This window comes from Phoxinus phoxinus (genome assembly GCF_949152265.1).
Source record: "Phoxinus phoxinus genome assembly, chromosome: 14".
In the NCBI taxonomy this organism is placed as follows: Eukaryota; Metazoa; Chordata; class Actinopteri; order Cypriniformes; family Leuciscidae; genus Phoxinus; species Phoxinus phoxinus.
Window position 1 is genome coordinate 15836809 of NC_136889.1, and position 18746 is coordinate 15855554.

Genomic DNA, 18746 nt, shown 5'->3' on the forward strand with positions numbered 1-18746 from the left:
ACACACAAACATCTCTGAATGCTTTTATGCAGCTAAACAAACCATCATACATAACGAAAGACGTTCACCTTTCTCTCGTGCCGGCAGGATGTTGTCTGAAGGCTGTTTTAAGTGGCAGACTCGCTATAAATCCCTCCGTTGTTTCACACATGAAGCCAGACTGCCATTTTAATCAGTCTCCATTGACCTGGGGTCAGTGCTGGTTTCTCCTTTTTCACACTCCCTAAAACACACAGTGCTCTGGCGATCTTAACATGTGACTCACAGAGTATGGATCAGGAGAGGTCATGCTGGGGGGGCATGGCAAAAGTGAAACACACACACACACACACGAGAGGCTATGAATATCATTGTAAGGTCCTCGCTTGGCTGATTTTAACATAAGCCAGCAAGCACCTTTGATGGCAAAGAAAATATGTATGGAGATTAACTCACAACGACAGACAAATGAAGGTTGTCGAGGGGGAAAATATGCATCAGATGCCACAAGGCAGGCACCCCTGTTCCCCGCAGGAGCGCCCTAAGAGACGTGCATGGCATCTCATTCAGCCATTCAGGGATGACCAAATTAAGGTTTGATAGATAGCTAGCTGTGAAATGATGTTTGCACTCAACAGAGAAAAACCGGAGGAGGCAGACTTGTCTTACTCTTAAAGGTGCAGTGTGTAATTTCTGAGCCGCTATACACAGTATATACAGTTGAAACTCAAAAAATTTGAAAACTGTGCAAAAGTTCATTTATTTCACTAATATATTATATAGACTCATTACATGCAAAGTGAGATATTTCTAGCCTTTATTTGTTATAATTTTGATGATTATGGCTTACATATGAAAACCCCAAATTCAAAATTAGAATATTGTGAAAAGGTTTTCATAGCTGTAAGCCATAATCATCAAAATTATAACAAATAAAGGCTTGAAATATCTCACTTTGCATGTAATGAGTCTTTATAATATATTAGTTTCACCTTTTAAGTTGATTTACTGAAATAAATGAACTTTTGCACAGTATTCAAATTTTTTGAGTTTCATCATATATATATATACACAGTAACACACACATAGCCGGAGCCAGCTGAGCGCTGATGAGGGGGCGTCTGAAATACGGTACCAAGAGGGGCAATCACATGAGTGTGTGTACTCACAGCTAGAAAATACATAGGCTATTACATTCCTGAAAATTAAAAATTTTTGGTTATTTTCGTCAGTAATGTCTCGTTAGATCTAACATTCTGCCTGCTTTGCACAGAGATAAAAGTAATGTGGTAAGATTGCATTTATTTGAATAATAAAAAATAAAAAACACCCGCAGGTGTGTCCATATCAAATCTGGCCCTGTTTCTGTTATCAAACAGATTTTCCAGACAAGCTAAACCTGCAAAGGTTTATAATTATTGAAAAACACAACAACTAGAAAAACACAACTAATCTTTGCAGGTTCCCTATTAGCATTGGGTTTAAATCCAAAATATTGCCAAATAGGTGCTTTTACATTTTGCTTTGAAACCAAATCTTCCGCCATCGTCTTGTCAGTGAGCTCCTCATTTTTTATTAAAGTATTAAAAAGCCAATTAAATAAATAACACAGACATCCTACTAACCCCATGTGCCCCCTTAGGGGGCAGTTTGAAAACCTCAGGGCTAAGATTTCGATTTAGTATTGATACAGTATGAACCTCTGGTACCTTGGTTTCAAAGACAAAGTTAATCTCAATCCAGTCTGACAGCAGACAGAGGGACATCCACTACAGCAAACTGAATGTAGTTTGTCCTATATTAGTGCACTGGTTTTGTGTGTGGAGGTTCACACATGAGCTGTCACGTATGGCCACAGGCACCAGCCCCAAAGGCACAAAGGTGCTGAACTGCCCTGTCAGGATCTTTCCCTCCATTCCTTCATCTTTCACACTTTTGCCTTCATCTCATCTCATCCCTCTCCCCCCGGGAACGGTGCAAGACTGCTCTAGAACAGGAGGTGCCCCTGCAGTGTTAACTCAGTCTCTCTTAATGCTTAGTCGTCTTCCAGGAGTTACAAAGACAGTGAATATTCTTGACTCAGTGGAGCAGAAAGCGGAGAGATTGCAGCTGGACTTCCAAAGGCCACTGCATTTTTCAATCTTCTCCACTGTGACCCACAATTCAAACAACATACCACCACACATAGTTGAGACAGATGGCAAGAAAGTAGGATAGTGGACTAGTGGGGTTGTGAGCCAAAAAAGTTGCAGGTTGGTTCTGAAGCATGCAAATCTTAAATGCAAATAACAAAATGCAACTAATCATATAATGGTGCACAGCTAGGACAGCAAAATATACAACATTTAAAAAAGAAAACATTTGTCATGTCCATTTTAGCTGACTACAAAGGCTGTTCATCGAACCAAACTCTACAGTATTTTAGTGCAAATTATCTGTAACTTTGTAATAAGGCAAATAATAATAAAATAAACTGTCCAGTGCGTGTTAAACTAATGGAAAAAACACTTGTACTTACACAATGGTCAATTATGACTCATATTTATGACTCTAAATTCTGATTTGATCAGCAGTACCTGTCCACTTTTTAGAGGCCTTGGTTTCCCATTCATTTTTCCACATTTTTTTTAAAGTCTTTGTTAGAGTTATAAGCCATGAACCAAACCAACCAGCTACAAAGTAAGGTTGATTTGAAGCAACAACAAAAAAAAGTATTAAAAAAATCTGACAAAAAGACAAAGGTACAAGATGGACAAGGATGAAAGAACTACGATCCAACAAAGCATTACAAATGACAATCTAATACTAATAGCTCATAGTTGGTCCGTCTACAAAGGTCAATAAGTTATCATTCAAATCAATTCAGCTATGGAGAAAATGAAAAGGATTTTTACTTATGGAATCTGACTGTTACACTCTATAAAGACACTTTGCTAAAACCCTCTTGGAAAAGTAGCAACCACACAAAATAGCCTAAAACTGCTATACTGTGTAAAAAAATCCATCTCGATATGTTCAATACAGCTGCCCCTTTAAAAAACTGAATTATAAATATGAAATCAGCATGATTACACAGTCTTTTCTTAAGGGTGCTTTAACACTGGCAGTTTAGTTCGAAACGGGTAACAGTTCCCATGAAAAATTGTTCAAATGGAAGCGTTCAGGAGGACCAGGAGCACACCGGGATACCGAACCAAAGATTACCTGTAGGTCTGATTGAATGTAGAGCTGCACGATTAATCGTTAAAAGATTGCAATAAGTAATCCAGGGTTCGTCCAGACACTGTAAAATGAAATTCCAGGACTTCCAAGGACTAGAAGCACTACTTTTTGGGGTTTTCAAGGACTACAATCAGAGATCCCACATATCAAACAAGATCTTTATTATCTTTCAAATTCTTAAAAATTTAAAAAGATAAATACAAATATAATAATAAAGTGCAGCACATGCAAAGGATGCACTGACTGTTGCAACTTTAACAATTGAAAGGACTATGACAAAGACATCACTTTCCTCATTCAAACTGAATTTTTTTCATGAATATATGATTGACACGAAGAATGACCTGGACATTTATATGAGCAATATCACGCTCATAGCCATGCAAAATGTCTTTATTTCAAAATAAGTCCGGCTGTAGCGTTAATTTTGCATGAAAATAATGTCTATCGTCAAAAAAAATTTAACACTAATTTCATATATATAGTCTTTCAATTATTCAAGCACTTTTCATAAATGACTGTTTTGAAAGGTTTTCCAAGACCTACTTTTCAAAAAGTCAAATTCAAGCACTTTAAGCATCTTGTACGAACCCTGGTAATCAAATGTAAAATAACACTGCACACAATCTTCACTGTATAAATTAAAGATGAATCATTATTAAAGTTATAAAAGCTATTCAATTAAGAGCAGTGAGTTATTTCTTGTCTTTTGTTGTTTGATTAACATTGAAAACACAGACAGTAATTTTAGGTTGCTGTCACTTTAATACAATGGATCCAGTACACTGATACTGTACACATCACATGCGTTGTCTTTCTCGACTGTTTACGTTCACTTCAGACATAACCTACAATGTTTGCTAGGATAATTGCCAAGACAGGGATGTTAAACATAACTTGTGTATGAATTTGTCCATTCAAGCGCAAGACTTGAAAAAGAAATCAATATTTGCACGCTGTCTGACAAGGCTTGCCCTGTGCATGCTTCGGATGAGTGCGCACACAAATCTTCTCACAGCACGTAAGATGAGTTCTCCTTTGCAACTTCTTGAGCTTGTATGTTTAAATTGGCAAGGCTTAAATACAAATTTTTGCTTAAACACTAAAAGCAATGAGGAGGAAACAGAGGAAATGACTGGTCATATTAGAACACACGTCACTCGCATTGAACACAGTTTAGTGGAAGCCAGAATGCCTATCCATCGACAGAAACATACATTAGCCTAACTCTGTCTGTCTGTTTGTTTTACTCGTTGCTATTTTCAACAAACCATATTATAGATGCGTCGTCAGATTTAAGATGAACCGTGGGTGGAGATCGGTATGGTTCGAATTTTTACTGGGAACAATCGCGCTCGGACTCAGACCACAGCAATCGTGCCCAGGTAAAAACACCCTAAGACAACAGTTAACTAGCCATTTAGACAACCTATCATCTAGTTTTGCATACTCCTAGTTCAGAGCCACTTGTGCAGGACAACAGAGCATGAAGGATAAGGAGCCATACAGAGAGAGCGAGTAAGAGTGCGAGACACTACTGAAGAAAAAGCACAGCACTCTGCCCTCTCCGTGACTCTTTCTCCACTCTCACTCATGGCCACCCAGCCTCACACTACTGCCTGTCAATCAAATACCACCATTGTGCTCTCTGACTGCTAGACGACAATAATACACATTCCCAAAAGCCTCACACACTCTTTTTTTCCTCTCACACTCGACTGCCAATTTCATATCCCTTTTTTCCCTGCGTTTGTTTTCTGCGTTACAATCCCAGATGACCCCAAACTGCGCTTCAGGGGAGGGGAAGGTGTGTGTGACTGCGAGTGGTTATGAAGTGTAGCCTGAAGGAAAGCAAGGTGCCTGGAGTGAGAGGATCATTACACAAGTACAAATGTAAGATGCCTGTTCATGTTTTTTTTTTTTTTCTTGTGCTGCAGAGATGTGAATGTGCACTGTCGACTAGACGAAAAATGTAAATTATTGCTGCTGTGGCTATTTCAGCACATCTATGAAGTGTTTGCTTGTTTGCTCAACATTCTCTGCAGTACAGAGAGATGAAGTCAAGCCTGCAATATCTGTTACTCTACGTGTCCACTGGCGCAGAAGAAACCCGCTCGATACCGCTCAAAGCACTAGAGATCAGACACTCGGTGGTTTGTCTGTAAAATGAACAGCAGTGTGGTCGTTTCCGTGCGGGCAATTGCATTCAATTTATATTTACTTATTTTGAGATATTATATATATATATATATATATATATATATATATATATATATATATATATATATATATATATATATATATATATATATACATCTCAAAATATATATATATATATGCGAAAACCTAAAGCTTGAAAAATGTAAACTTAAATTTCTGAATGCCAAAAGTATCCATGTGGTGGCAATTTAATCATTTTTTTGATTACGCTATTCTTTTGACAAAATAATTTATAATAAAACCTAAACAATAATGCATCATATACAGTATACACACACACAACACTGGTCAAAATTTTAGGGTCAATAAGATTTCTTTTTTGTTTAAAAAAAATTAATGAAGCAAGGACACTTTAAATTGTGAAAATTAACCGTTGAAATTTATATCGCCATTTTCACAAAATAGTAAGCAGCATAATGGTTTTCAACATTGATAATAATAAGAATTGTTTCTTCAGAACCAAATCGGCATATTAGAATGATTTCCGAAGGATCACGTGACACTGAAGACCGGAACAATGATAATGAAATTTCAACTTTGCCATCACAGAAATACAATACACTTTAAAATATTAAAATAGAAAGGTTATTTTAAATTGTAATATTTCACAAGTTTTACTGAATTTTTGATCAAATAAAATGTAGTATTGGTGAGCAGAAGAGAGTTCTTTCGCCAAATTTTTTTTTTAAGACCTTCTCGACCCCTAATTTTTTATTTGTAATGTTTACTGTGTGTATATATAAATATAAGTGTATGATAAATATATTATTATATTATATTTTATTTATATTTTTCTTTTAAATCACAAAATGATATGCTAAATAAAATAATTGTGATCAATCTCATGATTTCCAATCAGTCTTTACAAAGCAGTCAAATGGTAAAAAGGTCAAATTTGGTAAATGTTAACTTTGTTACATACTTTTCTACAAATGCCCTGGGATCTATTTAGTATCAATGCAACACACCTTTGTCAACTCAACCTCATTCTAGCCACAAAGAAAACATGCAAACTAAATTTGAAATTTGAATAAATAATATTAATGTCAATGTGATTTCAGCACCAGAAACGCCACTGTCTACATGACTTTATTCGCATTAAGTTTCTCAGCTATTTCATATTCACACCACCTTAAAGGACAAGTTCTGTATTTTACACTTAAAGCCCTGTTTTCAGATCGTTTCTGATGAAATAGAACCACTCGGTGAGTTTAACGTCTTTGTAAACGAAAGTTGAATGCGTTTTAGGAAGGATAATTCCAGTGCACCTATGCAGCCATTGTGGAGGAAAACGAACCACAGAAACCGAAAATTATCGGGCCAGCAGCATGTGTCCAAATTTCAATCTTAACCATTCTATTTCATCAGAAACTATCTGAAAACAGGGCTTTAAGTGTAAAATACCGAACTTGTCCTTTAAATCCACAATCCTCCACATGAGGTTTTTAACTAAAATGAACCCAGAGATTCCAGGGAACTAATTTCCTGCAAAGAGACATATGAATATGCAAGACAAATTAAACTCAAGTGCCCAGAGTGTTTGATCTCACGAGAGACGGGACTGTGATCTTCCTTATGGTGACTGTACACTGTCCCACTCATGTGTGATTCTCAAAAACTCAGTTTTGCCAAAAATGCAAGCATTGGAAATCAAGAAAACCAGAGAATCAAATAATTCATATTTGTAAAGCCTTTTCCCACTGGGATCATATTTAAGGAGCCCAGGAGTATCAGGTACCTGCCTGCTTTTCAAACAGAACGACGTAAAATGATTCAAAAACACACCTCTTATTAAAAAGGTATCGATTTGGTCACTAATGTGGTTGATTACCTTCTCAAAAACTGCCGGCTTGTTCCCTTTATCTGTGTCCTTTTCCCTCTTCTTCTCCTCCTTTTTCTTCTCTCTCTCTTTCTGTGTCAGAATGAGGAACAGAAAATATAATGTGTCAGGATAAACTGCACTCAGAGACAGGACATAGACACAAACACATCACGCATACACACACACACGAAATTGAACATGGAGAAAAAGTTGAGTCGGCCACAAGCCTGAGGTGACTTTAGGGCACAAGGCTTACCATTTTGCTTTGAGGACTGTACTTTGACAGCTTAAATATGGGTACCAAAGCTTAAAACACACATGCTGTAAATTTAGTTTTCTACAACTATGGGAACATCACAGAAAAACTTTGTCATATTGACAGAGATGACCTTCACAGTGTCCTTTTCACCACATCTCAATTTATGTACCGTTTCTGATCATATTTTTGTAGTGGAAGATTATGCATATTAGGCATGCTGTACAAAAGGAGGGCTTCGAGCTTGAAATTTGGCCCGAACCCGGCGTACTCCCCCCAATATTCCTGGCTGGGATAGAAACCAGCCGAGAGTGAGGATTTGGGGTGGCGGAGGGATGCTGGAAAACTGTTGTGAGATGCCTACATCAGGCAGGTTGGACATACTATTATTACAATCGGACCAAATGCAATGATTGGATTAAAATGTTTTGGTCCTGAGTCATCCACAGAAGACATTATTTTGTACATTTTTTTATATATATTTAGACCACTTGATTGATTGCTATCAGAATGTGAAGAGAGTTTTAACTCATTGTTAAATGTTAAAAAAACATTGCCTGCCCTATATTTAATATCAAGCACATCCTACTTTACAATAGACACAGGTTACATGATTTAACTGATTTGCAAATTAAGTTTGGGCTTCTGAGGAACGAACGAAAGTGCACAGCTAGAAAAAAAAGTAATGGTAAATTTGAAATTGAATGGGAGAATTTTTTTGGTTGTTAAGGCTAATTTAAAGTGAGCATTTTATGTATCTTTTAAATAGATTAAATATAATTTTACAACCTCGATTTTTCTTTTTTCTTTTTTTTTATCTCACACATCCCCTTTACCGACACCATTCTGTCCTCGGAAACCAAGTGCACTAACTCCTAGCAAAATTGCTTGCCAAGATGGAAATGATTCCACAACAACAGTCATCATTTTTGAAAATTGATAATTAAAATAAAAATAATTTGAACAAAATTGATCATATAAACAAAGTCAAATAAACAAATAATTTAAATATCTAAGTTTTTAACATGTTCACAAACAAAATTAGTATTATGATTTTTTTTGTTTAAGAGATAACATGTATACATAATTACACTTTTTGTGTGTGTGTAAATTTCAAGTTCTGGGAACAAGTGCCTGGGGTTGAAGAAACACCATATACAGTTTACAACTCCCAACACTATGGCGAAGCCAAACAATTGCATCATAAAGGTTTGGCCTTGATATCGAGCTATCAGTATCAGCCCTCCTTTTCTCTCAGCGCAAATCAATTGCTGCTGCAAAAACACTGAGCGAGAGGCTGGTTCAGGTGTGGGAGTAAAGGATCAGAGTGGGTTTTCTGCAGTCGTGGTGGTGTGTCTGACTGGCACTATGATTACCAGCAGAAGGAACAAATGGAGAACAGGCCTAGAGGAGAGGTGCGGATTGGCCGTTTGGAGCTCTTTATGGGCCCATTGATTATTCTATTTCCCCTCTGCATGCTGCCAGAGCTGTGCTATCGATTCCTTTCCACAGCAGAGCACAGAGGCATCCGACTCCACACACACACACTCAAATACAACCACAGCACTTTTTAACAATGGATGTGAACCCGTCAGTGTGATTTCTATAGGTTCTTTCATCTTCTCCTTTGTTTGGTTTAAATTATCGTTCTTACAGGCTGTTATATAATCTGTTGCTAACTTGTCAATAGTCAGACGGTTCTGGTTGAGCAATTACATCCGCTTTACATGCTCCATTTTACAAATAGATTGTGAAATTGTAGCAGTAGGAAATTAAATAGAACTGATATATGATTTTAAAAATAATTCTTAGATATTATAAGATTACTTATAATTTATACAATAATAGTTATTATAATTTTATAATAAATTAATTGTTGTTACAGCTTACATATAATATATATTATTTAGAATAATAATGGCCACCAACATATTTTGGTGCTTCTATGCTGTTGCCAAACTATCCTAACCAAACATGCTGGCTGACCAAATTGACCAGCTAAGATGTGCTAGCCTAGCACTAACCAACAAACCAAGCTGGACATGGAGATTGCGTGACACATTATTCATAGATAGAACATTGATTGATTAACAGCACAAAAAGGGCTGTCCCAATTCGCATACTACTTTGTTGGTGATTTAAAAGTGCGTTCAGAGTACCGGTATGTAGTAAAGATAGCTTTGTGATGAAATATCACCTCAAAAAATTGCATCATAGCCAGTAAACAATAGATCTTAGTACAACACCGATTTTTCTAGCTCGTTTTCTTCCAGCTAAAAGCTAAATGTGTCAAGTTAGTGCATATAGATGGATTCAAAGCTACCAGACAGGGACTTTGTTTTTAGGTTCTATGGAAGCACATTAAGTACTTAAATAATTTGGAATGTAATAATTCTAAACTTGCAAACTATTTAGGATGGAAAGCATGCAAATTGGGAAGCAGCCAGAATGCACAGCACAAGCACAGCACAGAGAAGCACAAGACTACAGTACAGTACCTCCAGTTTACTTTTCTCAGCTGCTTGCGAAGGAGGAGGCGATACTGAGGGCAAAGCAGCATCAGAGGACTTCTGCAGGAGCAGAGCAGAGGAGAAAGAAAGAGGACGAGAGGGTAAAAGAAAGCAATTGAAAGCGAGAGAGAGAGAGAGAGAGAGAGAGAGAGAGAGAGAGAGAGAGAGAGAGAGAGAGAGAGAGAGAGAGAGAGAGAGAGAGAGAGAGAGAGAGAGAGAGAGAGAGAGAGAGAGAGAGAGAGAGAGAGAGAGAGAGAGAGAGAGAATGTGGAATAAAAAGAGCGGAGAGAGAGACATCTAAAATTAATAGGCTGCAGCAATCACTATACAGTGAATAATTATTCAGCCTGTGGGAGACTTGGAAAAGCAAAATGTATATACTGATACACACACACAAAATGTAACAACTCAGTAGAACTTCTGTGTAAGTAAAAATATTTAAACATCATTAAAACAACAGTCACTCGTAAAGCAAAACTGCTTGAGTTGTTTTCAGAGCATACATCTTGAGAAAATAAGTTTTTGTTTCCCCACTGGCATTATTTTCACATGTAAACCTCAATAAGATGTATGCTTAAAAAGCAAAAAAAAAAAAAAAAACGATTTGCCAAAGGGCTAAGAATTTAGTTCACGATATATTTAACGTATGCAGTTTTACTTCAAGTGAATTTACCTTGTTTTAAATGTTGTTTAGATATTTGAACTGGAAAACAAGACAAAAATTCCACATTTAAATAGGCTGCACAAATATACAAATCAGGAAAAGGATCCACGTATCTTGATCTAGTTGCATAAGCAGTCACATCGATCATCAAGGACACTTTTTTTGGTTAAAAATAGCCCAGACTTTTCCAGATGTTCCAACAGACTCCATAAGTGAGTCCATCTGCCGAATCTGCAGTCAGCCTGTCAATCTGCATAGCCAAGACTGCCTCAAATCAATAGAATGAACTCACAAGTGTAGTCACTGCAAATAACTGCATCAATCAGACAAATGATGTTTGAAAAGTCTGCTCATATACGTTTACATATACGTATCAAAAGCTCAGCCAAGTTCAATAATATGGATTTCTATTTTCAGTTTCATTAAGAATTGTATTGTCTGGGGTAGATGAGCATCGTTTGTAATATGACAAAAAACCTAAAGTGGTTCAAATACTGCTTGTATTATAGAACTGCATGGCCTTATATTTTTACTTTATTTTGAAAAGAACAGAGCGCAATTTGAAACATAAAATCACATTGACGTGGTTTAGTTATGAAAGCAAAAATAACAAAAAGGCATAGCAGCTGATGTTCAACAAGGAGAGTGAGAACTGCAAGCCAGCAAGTGATGCCTTTTGACTTATAATTAAGTCATGTCTGAAACTTAACTTAATATGTGCTCTCAACTAGGGGTGTGCGATATATATATATATATTGTCTACAATAATATAGTGAATGTTGTTTTAACGGTGTGTGACATTATCGAGTATGTCCCTCACTTTACAAAAACACACCTAGAGAGTACACGCATACACTATGTGATGTAGTCGGTAAGCGTGCATGTGAATTAAATTGAATTTATTCATTACATCATTAAAAATGATGTAATCAAATGGTAAAAACATTTTTTTTAAACTTATTGAAAAAAGATGATTCGTCACTGCGGCGAACTGACCACCACATAGCATATCAAAAGCTTTGAGAGTCAGCTGTCCAAGGCAGTCCTCCTAATCCTGTCAAGGTACCAACACACTGAGCAAAATATTGTCAGCGATAAAATCCCTGATAATATCGAGATATAATTTGTCAATATCACACACCCCTACTCTCAACATGAATAGTAATCCCTCTTGCACTGCATGTATATATAAACAAATTAACCTGCACAGCCACATGCTCAAATATGTAGAAATACAGGTTTGAGTCACCTGCCAAAAAAAAAAAAAACTTTCACAGAAAATGTGAAGTCAAACCGCTTTAAAATTAAAATCACCCTCGTGTTTATGTTTTCTTAATACAAAGCGTTTTTTTGGTAATTCAAGATCACCTGTTATAATATCTTCCAAGCATCGAATGATATTGATCAAGCCCTTGACACACACTTTCTTTTTGTTGTCTTCTCCCTTTTCCCTCACTGTGCCCCCTTTTCATTGATGGCCCTGCCCCTTCACAGAGTCCCACAAAGCCTCTTTCTCTTGGGTGAAAAAGAGAGAAGGGAGAGATATGGATGGGTCAGGGCCAAGGTTCTTAATCCAATCCCTACTAGACAGAGGGAGGGGAAAAAAGGGAAAAGAGGGAGGGGAAAAAAGGGAAAAAAAGGAAGAAAGGGAAGTCTGGTTCTTTTCTGCGAACTGGTTCTTTCAGACAATTCACTTCAATGTACTGGTTCAAGATATCGAATCACTGATTTATTTCCGTAATCATGCAATGATATGTACATATATAAACGCAATACAACTACCGGTATATTTAATTTTGCCCCCTCATTCTAGTCAACTGCTCGGTTTATGCATGCTCGTACCTGCACCAAATCGGTTTTTCGCAGACATGTCAGAGTCTGAACCGTTTTATCAGTTTAGTGTACTGGTGATTTGAGAACTACTGTAACCATCTACCAACTCTTGACTAGAGAGACTGTCATATCATAGAGATCACTGTTATATTTCCAAACGTTTCATTTGTTATACTTTATGCTTTTCTGCAAAAAACATCACAAACATACATTTTGCCCCCGTTATGAAACTCTCAGCAGACAGTTCTCAGTCGGATAAGTCAGAAAGAATGAGTTAAGAAAAAAATGAAGCATTATAGGATCATAGTTCTGGATATTTGGATCATTTTGTGTGTGTGACTAGCAAGCACGCTCAAAAGTACATTTTGACTGAGTAACCTGCAGATCTGTTCTGCCTTGAGCCGCAAACTGTTTCAGACGGTTCAGTCCAATTTGGTTCAACGAGTTCACAAAACAAACAAAGGACAAAAGAATGATTCATTCATGACCTGGACATCACTAATATGGAAAAGAGCATGGGTGAGAAAATTAAAAATCAAAACACTCACGGCGCTCTCCCAGGTAATTAGGTGCTGAGACCTATATATCAGTACAAAAATGCAAAAAATGGTCTGCACTCTATGAATACTTTATTTGTTACAAAGAGGAGAGATTATACAAACGTTTCGGCTCTTTGCCTTCGTAAGTTTTTTTTTTAATGCTGGATTTTTTTTTTATGTTTTAAGAATTTTTATGAGAAAACGTTTGAATAAAACAGAAAACAAATGGCAGAAGTTATGGTTATTTATTGGTAAGTTAACCTAAGGATTAATCTAATCAAAAAATAATTGATAGATTTATTGGAGGTTGGGGTAATGAACTACTAGAATAAAAATAAAATATGATAGGTTAATTGACAGGAAAAAATTATTGTAGTAGCATTCTTAATATTGGTGGTTTCAAAGCTAACAGAACGGGACTAAAGCCCACAAAACTCCAATTTTGATTTCATTTGATTTTGATTCACTTTTAGGTTTTTATTGATGCACACTTCAAACATAGCAAAAATAGTAATTGTGTAGCAATTTTTTTCTATCATGTTTGGCTTATTTAAGATCAACAGACAGCATTTGTGGCATAATGTTGATTACAAACATTTTAAACGTTAGTCAGTTTATAAAAGTATATCCACGTATTTTAAACAATGTGTTAACATGATCTTAGAGTTAAAAATTGTTAACCGAACAAGTCTGTGAAACATTACGTCAAATTTAACGACTTGCTATGACAACATTACACCATATACCTAAGAATTACTACTTTACAGCTAAATTAATACGTTTTAACACAAAAAATAATGCATATTTAACAAACATTTTTAAAAAGTGTTTTTTTATACCATTATAAGCTTCACATTAATGCCATAACAGCATTCTAGGTGCTTCACAATAACCTCCTTTTATTTATTTATATGGTTTTCAACATAATGCCACAAATGTTGTCGGTTGAGCTTAAGTTGTATTAAACCTGGAATATTCCTTTGAAGCAAGTGACGTTGGCGAGGGAGTTTTCAGGAAGAGGAACGGACAAGAAGACGAATGACTTTCCCTTTGTCCCAGTATGGAAGAAGTGTTGTCAGCAGCAAGCGTCCACAGAGCCCAAGCTGAACAAGTAGGGTCCATTACAGCGCGAGTTAGCACAGAACTGTCCGGACCGGTTCATTACCTGCTGATGGATGCCCCTCATAATCTGCTTTCATTGGGTTAGCATCACCACTAGGCTCCACAGCAGCATGGGTCCATATTCATTAGAGAGCCATTAAATAATACCACACAATACTCCTCTTCTCCCCCAATCCCTTTAATACCAGCGTGCCCGTCTGGGGAAATAAGTCCAGAACGGGAAGCAGGAGGAGATGAAGAGAGGCGGTCAATAAGCAGAGACAGCAATCAGCCTGGAGTGTGAAGAGAGAACCCATCTCCATCTAAATGCAGCCGAAGGCGTGAAGACTCCCATCCTCTCAAAGAAGTAACAGCATCGATGTGAGGTCCAAACTCCAGCTTTCTAGCTGGGGGAGTAATAGAAGGAGCGAACAGCTAAATGCCCCATAATGCAGTGCAAACGGCCAAGCAGGCCAGGTCACTTGGGGCTGAATAAGGCTTAGATGACTGCAGTGAGAAGAGACAGTGAGAAGTATGAGAATTGTCCAATCGCTGGGTGCGGAAGGCTGAAGCTATTATTAGTTACGCTCTGATATCTCACTCACACATTCACGCTCACACAGACAGTTCTGTGGCGTGGGGAAACTGACAGTTTTCACACACACACAAAAAAAAATCAAGTTACATTTACCATAGCAGAGCTGAGCCTGTGATGTTCATATTCCTGTCGTCTTTTATATATTCTGTTCTTGATATTAAAACGGCCCACTGAGATTCTTCATTTTGCGCATTTTCCATGGCTTCGGAAACACTTTGATCAAAATAATGAAAAAAGCATGCAAAAAAAAACAACATGCTTTGAAATCATCAAAACAAAACAAGGAAGTGCAGGACGCTTAATATCCTGGGACATTTATTTTCTGAGGTTCCGCTTCGCTGTTGGCTTCACGCACACAATCATTTAAATGGTGCGAATCAGCAGGGAGGGAACATGACTTCAGCACGCTGACTGGAGATAAGGCTTTCAATAAGACACATTTATTCCCCATCTACTGCCACAGAAGAACACGCAGAACTTTCATTACTGCCACGAGACAGGAAGACAAGGAGAAGGAAAGCGAGGGATGGTCCGTTAGACTCTCTTGAGCTTGTTTTAGTAATTGAAGCAAGGAAAGGCTGCAATATTGCATTTCTCTCCGCCTGGGCTGGAAGCAAGCAACTATTGATTTCTTTTCTTTCTATTTTTTTGGCCTAGCTGCTCATCAGATGCCTCCATCTCAGGATTAGAGTCAGAGTCACATGATGAGACTTAAAAGACATCACTGGGGCTAGTGGACTCACTGGAGCGGAGACACAAAAATACCACTCAAAAGTTAAAAAATTAGAGTAATGACAATTATATTACATTATATAAATATTTCTATTTCAAATAAATGCTGTTCTTTTGAATTATTTTCTTCGAAAATCGTCAAAAAAAAGTATCATGCTTTCCACAACAATATTAAGCATCACATCTATTTTTTTTTTACATTGATAATAATACGATTTCTGAAGGATCATGTGACTGAAGACTGGAGTAATTATGCTGAAAATGAAATCAACAGAGACATTTTTTTTTATTCTAATAACATTTCACAGTATTATTGTTTTTTACTGTATTTTTTTATAAATAAATAAAAAATGCAGCCTTGATAAGCATAAGAGACTTATTTCTCAAACATTACTAAACTTTAGAATAGTAACGCAAGTGATAAATTAACTAGTATAACATAACCGAACTTCTGACAGCATTAAAGGCTCAATTTATATGACATGGAAGAAAACAGCACTGACATTTGTTAATATCTTCTATTGTGCTTTAAGAAAGTCTGTCATATGGGTTTGGAATTAAATAAAGCTGAGTAAATAATGACAGAATTTTAAGCTTTGTTAAATAGTGTTGCTTAAATGTTTACCTTCTAGCCTAGGCAGGTTAGACGGTGACGGGTAAATAAAGTGCATGATGATTCGGAACGGCTTCAGTTACACCCTTTTGTCAAAGCCGGAACTTGTGCTTATAAACCAGGATTCTGATGAGGTAAATTTAATTAGTACACTATTGTGTAAGCTGTTCTCCGCTACAGGACTACTGGGATGACTACAATAACGCAAATGGAAGGCATTAGTTTTAACAATTGCAGTACTTCAACAAAACTTTAAAAGAAAATTAAAAATGCTGCCATGTTTTTTAAAATCTGATATTCATATTATATTATATTTTGTTTAAGCTACATTTCAATTAAAACATTTTTTTAAATAGTTTTAGTTAACATTAACAACACAAACCAAAACCAGTTTTTAAACATGATACATTTTAAACACACAAGGGCAAAGAAGTCGGTCATATATAAAAATCTGCTTCTGTGTTCATATCAAATGTGACTGTTCTCTCTCAGCTTCTCATTCTCTTCTTCACTCTCTCTCATCCAGACCCCCCTCCTCACACTAAGCAAAATGCCTTAAACTGATAACGAGTTGTTTTTAATCACTTATTTGCATTTAAAAGCCGTTGGCAGAGTGGGTGAACGAGGACGACCTGGAATCACAGTCTTTCTTCAGGCAGTGCCTCAACTTTACAGTGCAGCGCACAACACGCCACTATTTTTCATTTTAGTATTGAATTTTAATTAATCTTCCGTAACTGTTTTTTCTTTGTTTCTCTGACACAGACTGATGCTGCTTGTATACATGTCTGGTTTATGACTCCTCAATCAGCGGCTGCCCACCACCGCATTGACCTCTGCTGAAATCTGATTGGCTGACTGTTTCTACAGGCAGGGGCTTTAATTGGCTGGCTCAGACGGGCCTGTTGAAGAGAGGCAGAGCTCTTCTTGGGTAGGCTTGAGTAGAAAGAGAACTGTAATTGGACAGGGCAGCCTTGCAGAGTTTGATCGAAAAGCTTTCACGCTGCAACCATGTTTCAGTCTCTCCTGATCCAAAGCAATCAGAAAAGGCCAAAAGGAGGCTGTTTGTTTAGATTGCTTAAGCTCCTCAAGCATTATCATGAGACTGAAGCCCTGCACAGCACGCTAAGGATGGTCAATTACTATTCTTTGTGGCGTTCTTAAAGATTTGGTCAACACATGGAAAAGAGGAAATCACAGACAGTAATTTAACATGAGTGAGAGTGCTTTAATTGGCTGCCGGCTCCTGTCAATCAATTTCCAGGACATAAAGCACAGCTGCAACCCACCAGGCTGTGTAATGTGAATTTGAGGCCTCAATGATCAGAACAACTGGCCACCAAAATCAGGCCTTCCATACATAAAATATACAGCAAACTATAGGCTGGCTCACTATATACAATGTTACGATTCAATATCCTGCAGTGCATCACAACATAAAAATCACAACTTTGCTAAACGCATGAGCAACCAAATCGGCAAGATCAGTTTCAAAATTTGCCGCACAGATCGCTTCACTTCAGTCCAGTCCAGTGCCTCAGAGAACTGATACTATTTATATAAACTTTAAACTGAAGGAAGTGATATAAATTCACAAATAGATTAAATAAATAAATAAATACAAAATAGAGAAAACAAATTAAGATTATAACTTAAACTATAGGAAGTGATATTAAGATATTAAGTCACATAAAAAATAAAATAAGCAAAGGATCTATCAATGCAATAATGTAGTGGGGGAAACACAATATATTAATACATGATTGTTTTGCCACAGATCTAGTAAATAAACAATTTTAAGGTGACCTAACTGAGGATTTATAAATAATGTGGTCATGAACCTGAAAAAAAAAAACAGTGCACACCTAACCAACACACACAAGTTTGATAGCAACAGTGGATGAGTGCATGTTGATACTCACAATGGCTCCATTGACAGCGTTTTTATCGTAGTACTTCTTCCTCTCGTACTTGTCCCTGATGAAGAACTCCACAGTTCTGAAACATTGCTAAGGAAAATTCAAGCCTTATTATAACTAACACAAATCATTTTAAACATCACAGCGTTTAAAAAAGCCTGGCTTGCATTCACTCTGTAACCCGAGAGAAGGTCGTAACAAACATCAAGAAAGATGATGTCAGCTAATGTTGAAGACCCCATGGAATGGTTTGGCTCACATTTTTCATCTGATTGATGGGGTATACTTCATCATACCTCATTTTTATATGCCCTCAAAGTAAACAAACATAGACTGAAAGCCACAAAACGTCCTTTTTGATGTGGTTTTTAAATCTCAGGTATGGCAAATCTCCGTTTGGCTAGAAAGCTTTAATTGGCATCTTGCTCAGCTACAATGTAACTCCTGCAGTAAAGATGCTGGCCCTCTCAGACTGGCTGTTAACTCTCCACATCATTAAAGACACCAGAGCACCAACACCTCACCTGGACCACAAACTCAATACAACTATATGAAAAAAGAGAAACACTTCCTTTCACAGCAAACACACACACAGATTGGGGCCAAACAGAAATCAAAACACACGCTCCCCGAATCTCACCCTTTGTTAACAGTGCGAAATTATACAGTGACAGGTAAATGCTAAGAGGACCGGTTCATGCAGCTTTATTGGATTTACACTCTTATGAATCCCTTATC

General features: G+C 37.0%; 1 protein-coding gene across 4 annotated transcripts in view; it reads right to left on the reverse strand.

The window, feature by feature from the left end:
- The window catches only part of smap1 (small ArfGAP 1), a 105144-nt gene that overhangs the window by 56063 nt on the left and 30335 nt on the right, over positions 1 to 18746 (reverse strand). For 2 of the 4 annotated variants that reach the window (XM_079635037.1, XM_079635039.1), the window contains exons 4-6: positions 18012 to 18087; positions 9998 to 10069; positions 7253 to 7333 (exon numbers count right to left, since the gene is read on the reverse strand). In XM_079635037.1, coding sequence (XP_079491163.1) covers positions 7253 to 7333; positions 9998 to 10069; positions 18012 to 18087 — 229 coding nt within the window. The remainder of the gene's footprint in view (positions 1 to 7252; positions 7334 to 9997; positions 10070 to 18011; positions 18088 to 18746) is intronic. The other 2 variants (XM_079635038.1, XM_079635040.1) reach the window with 1 other exon arrangement.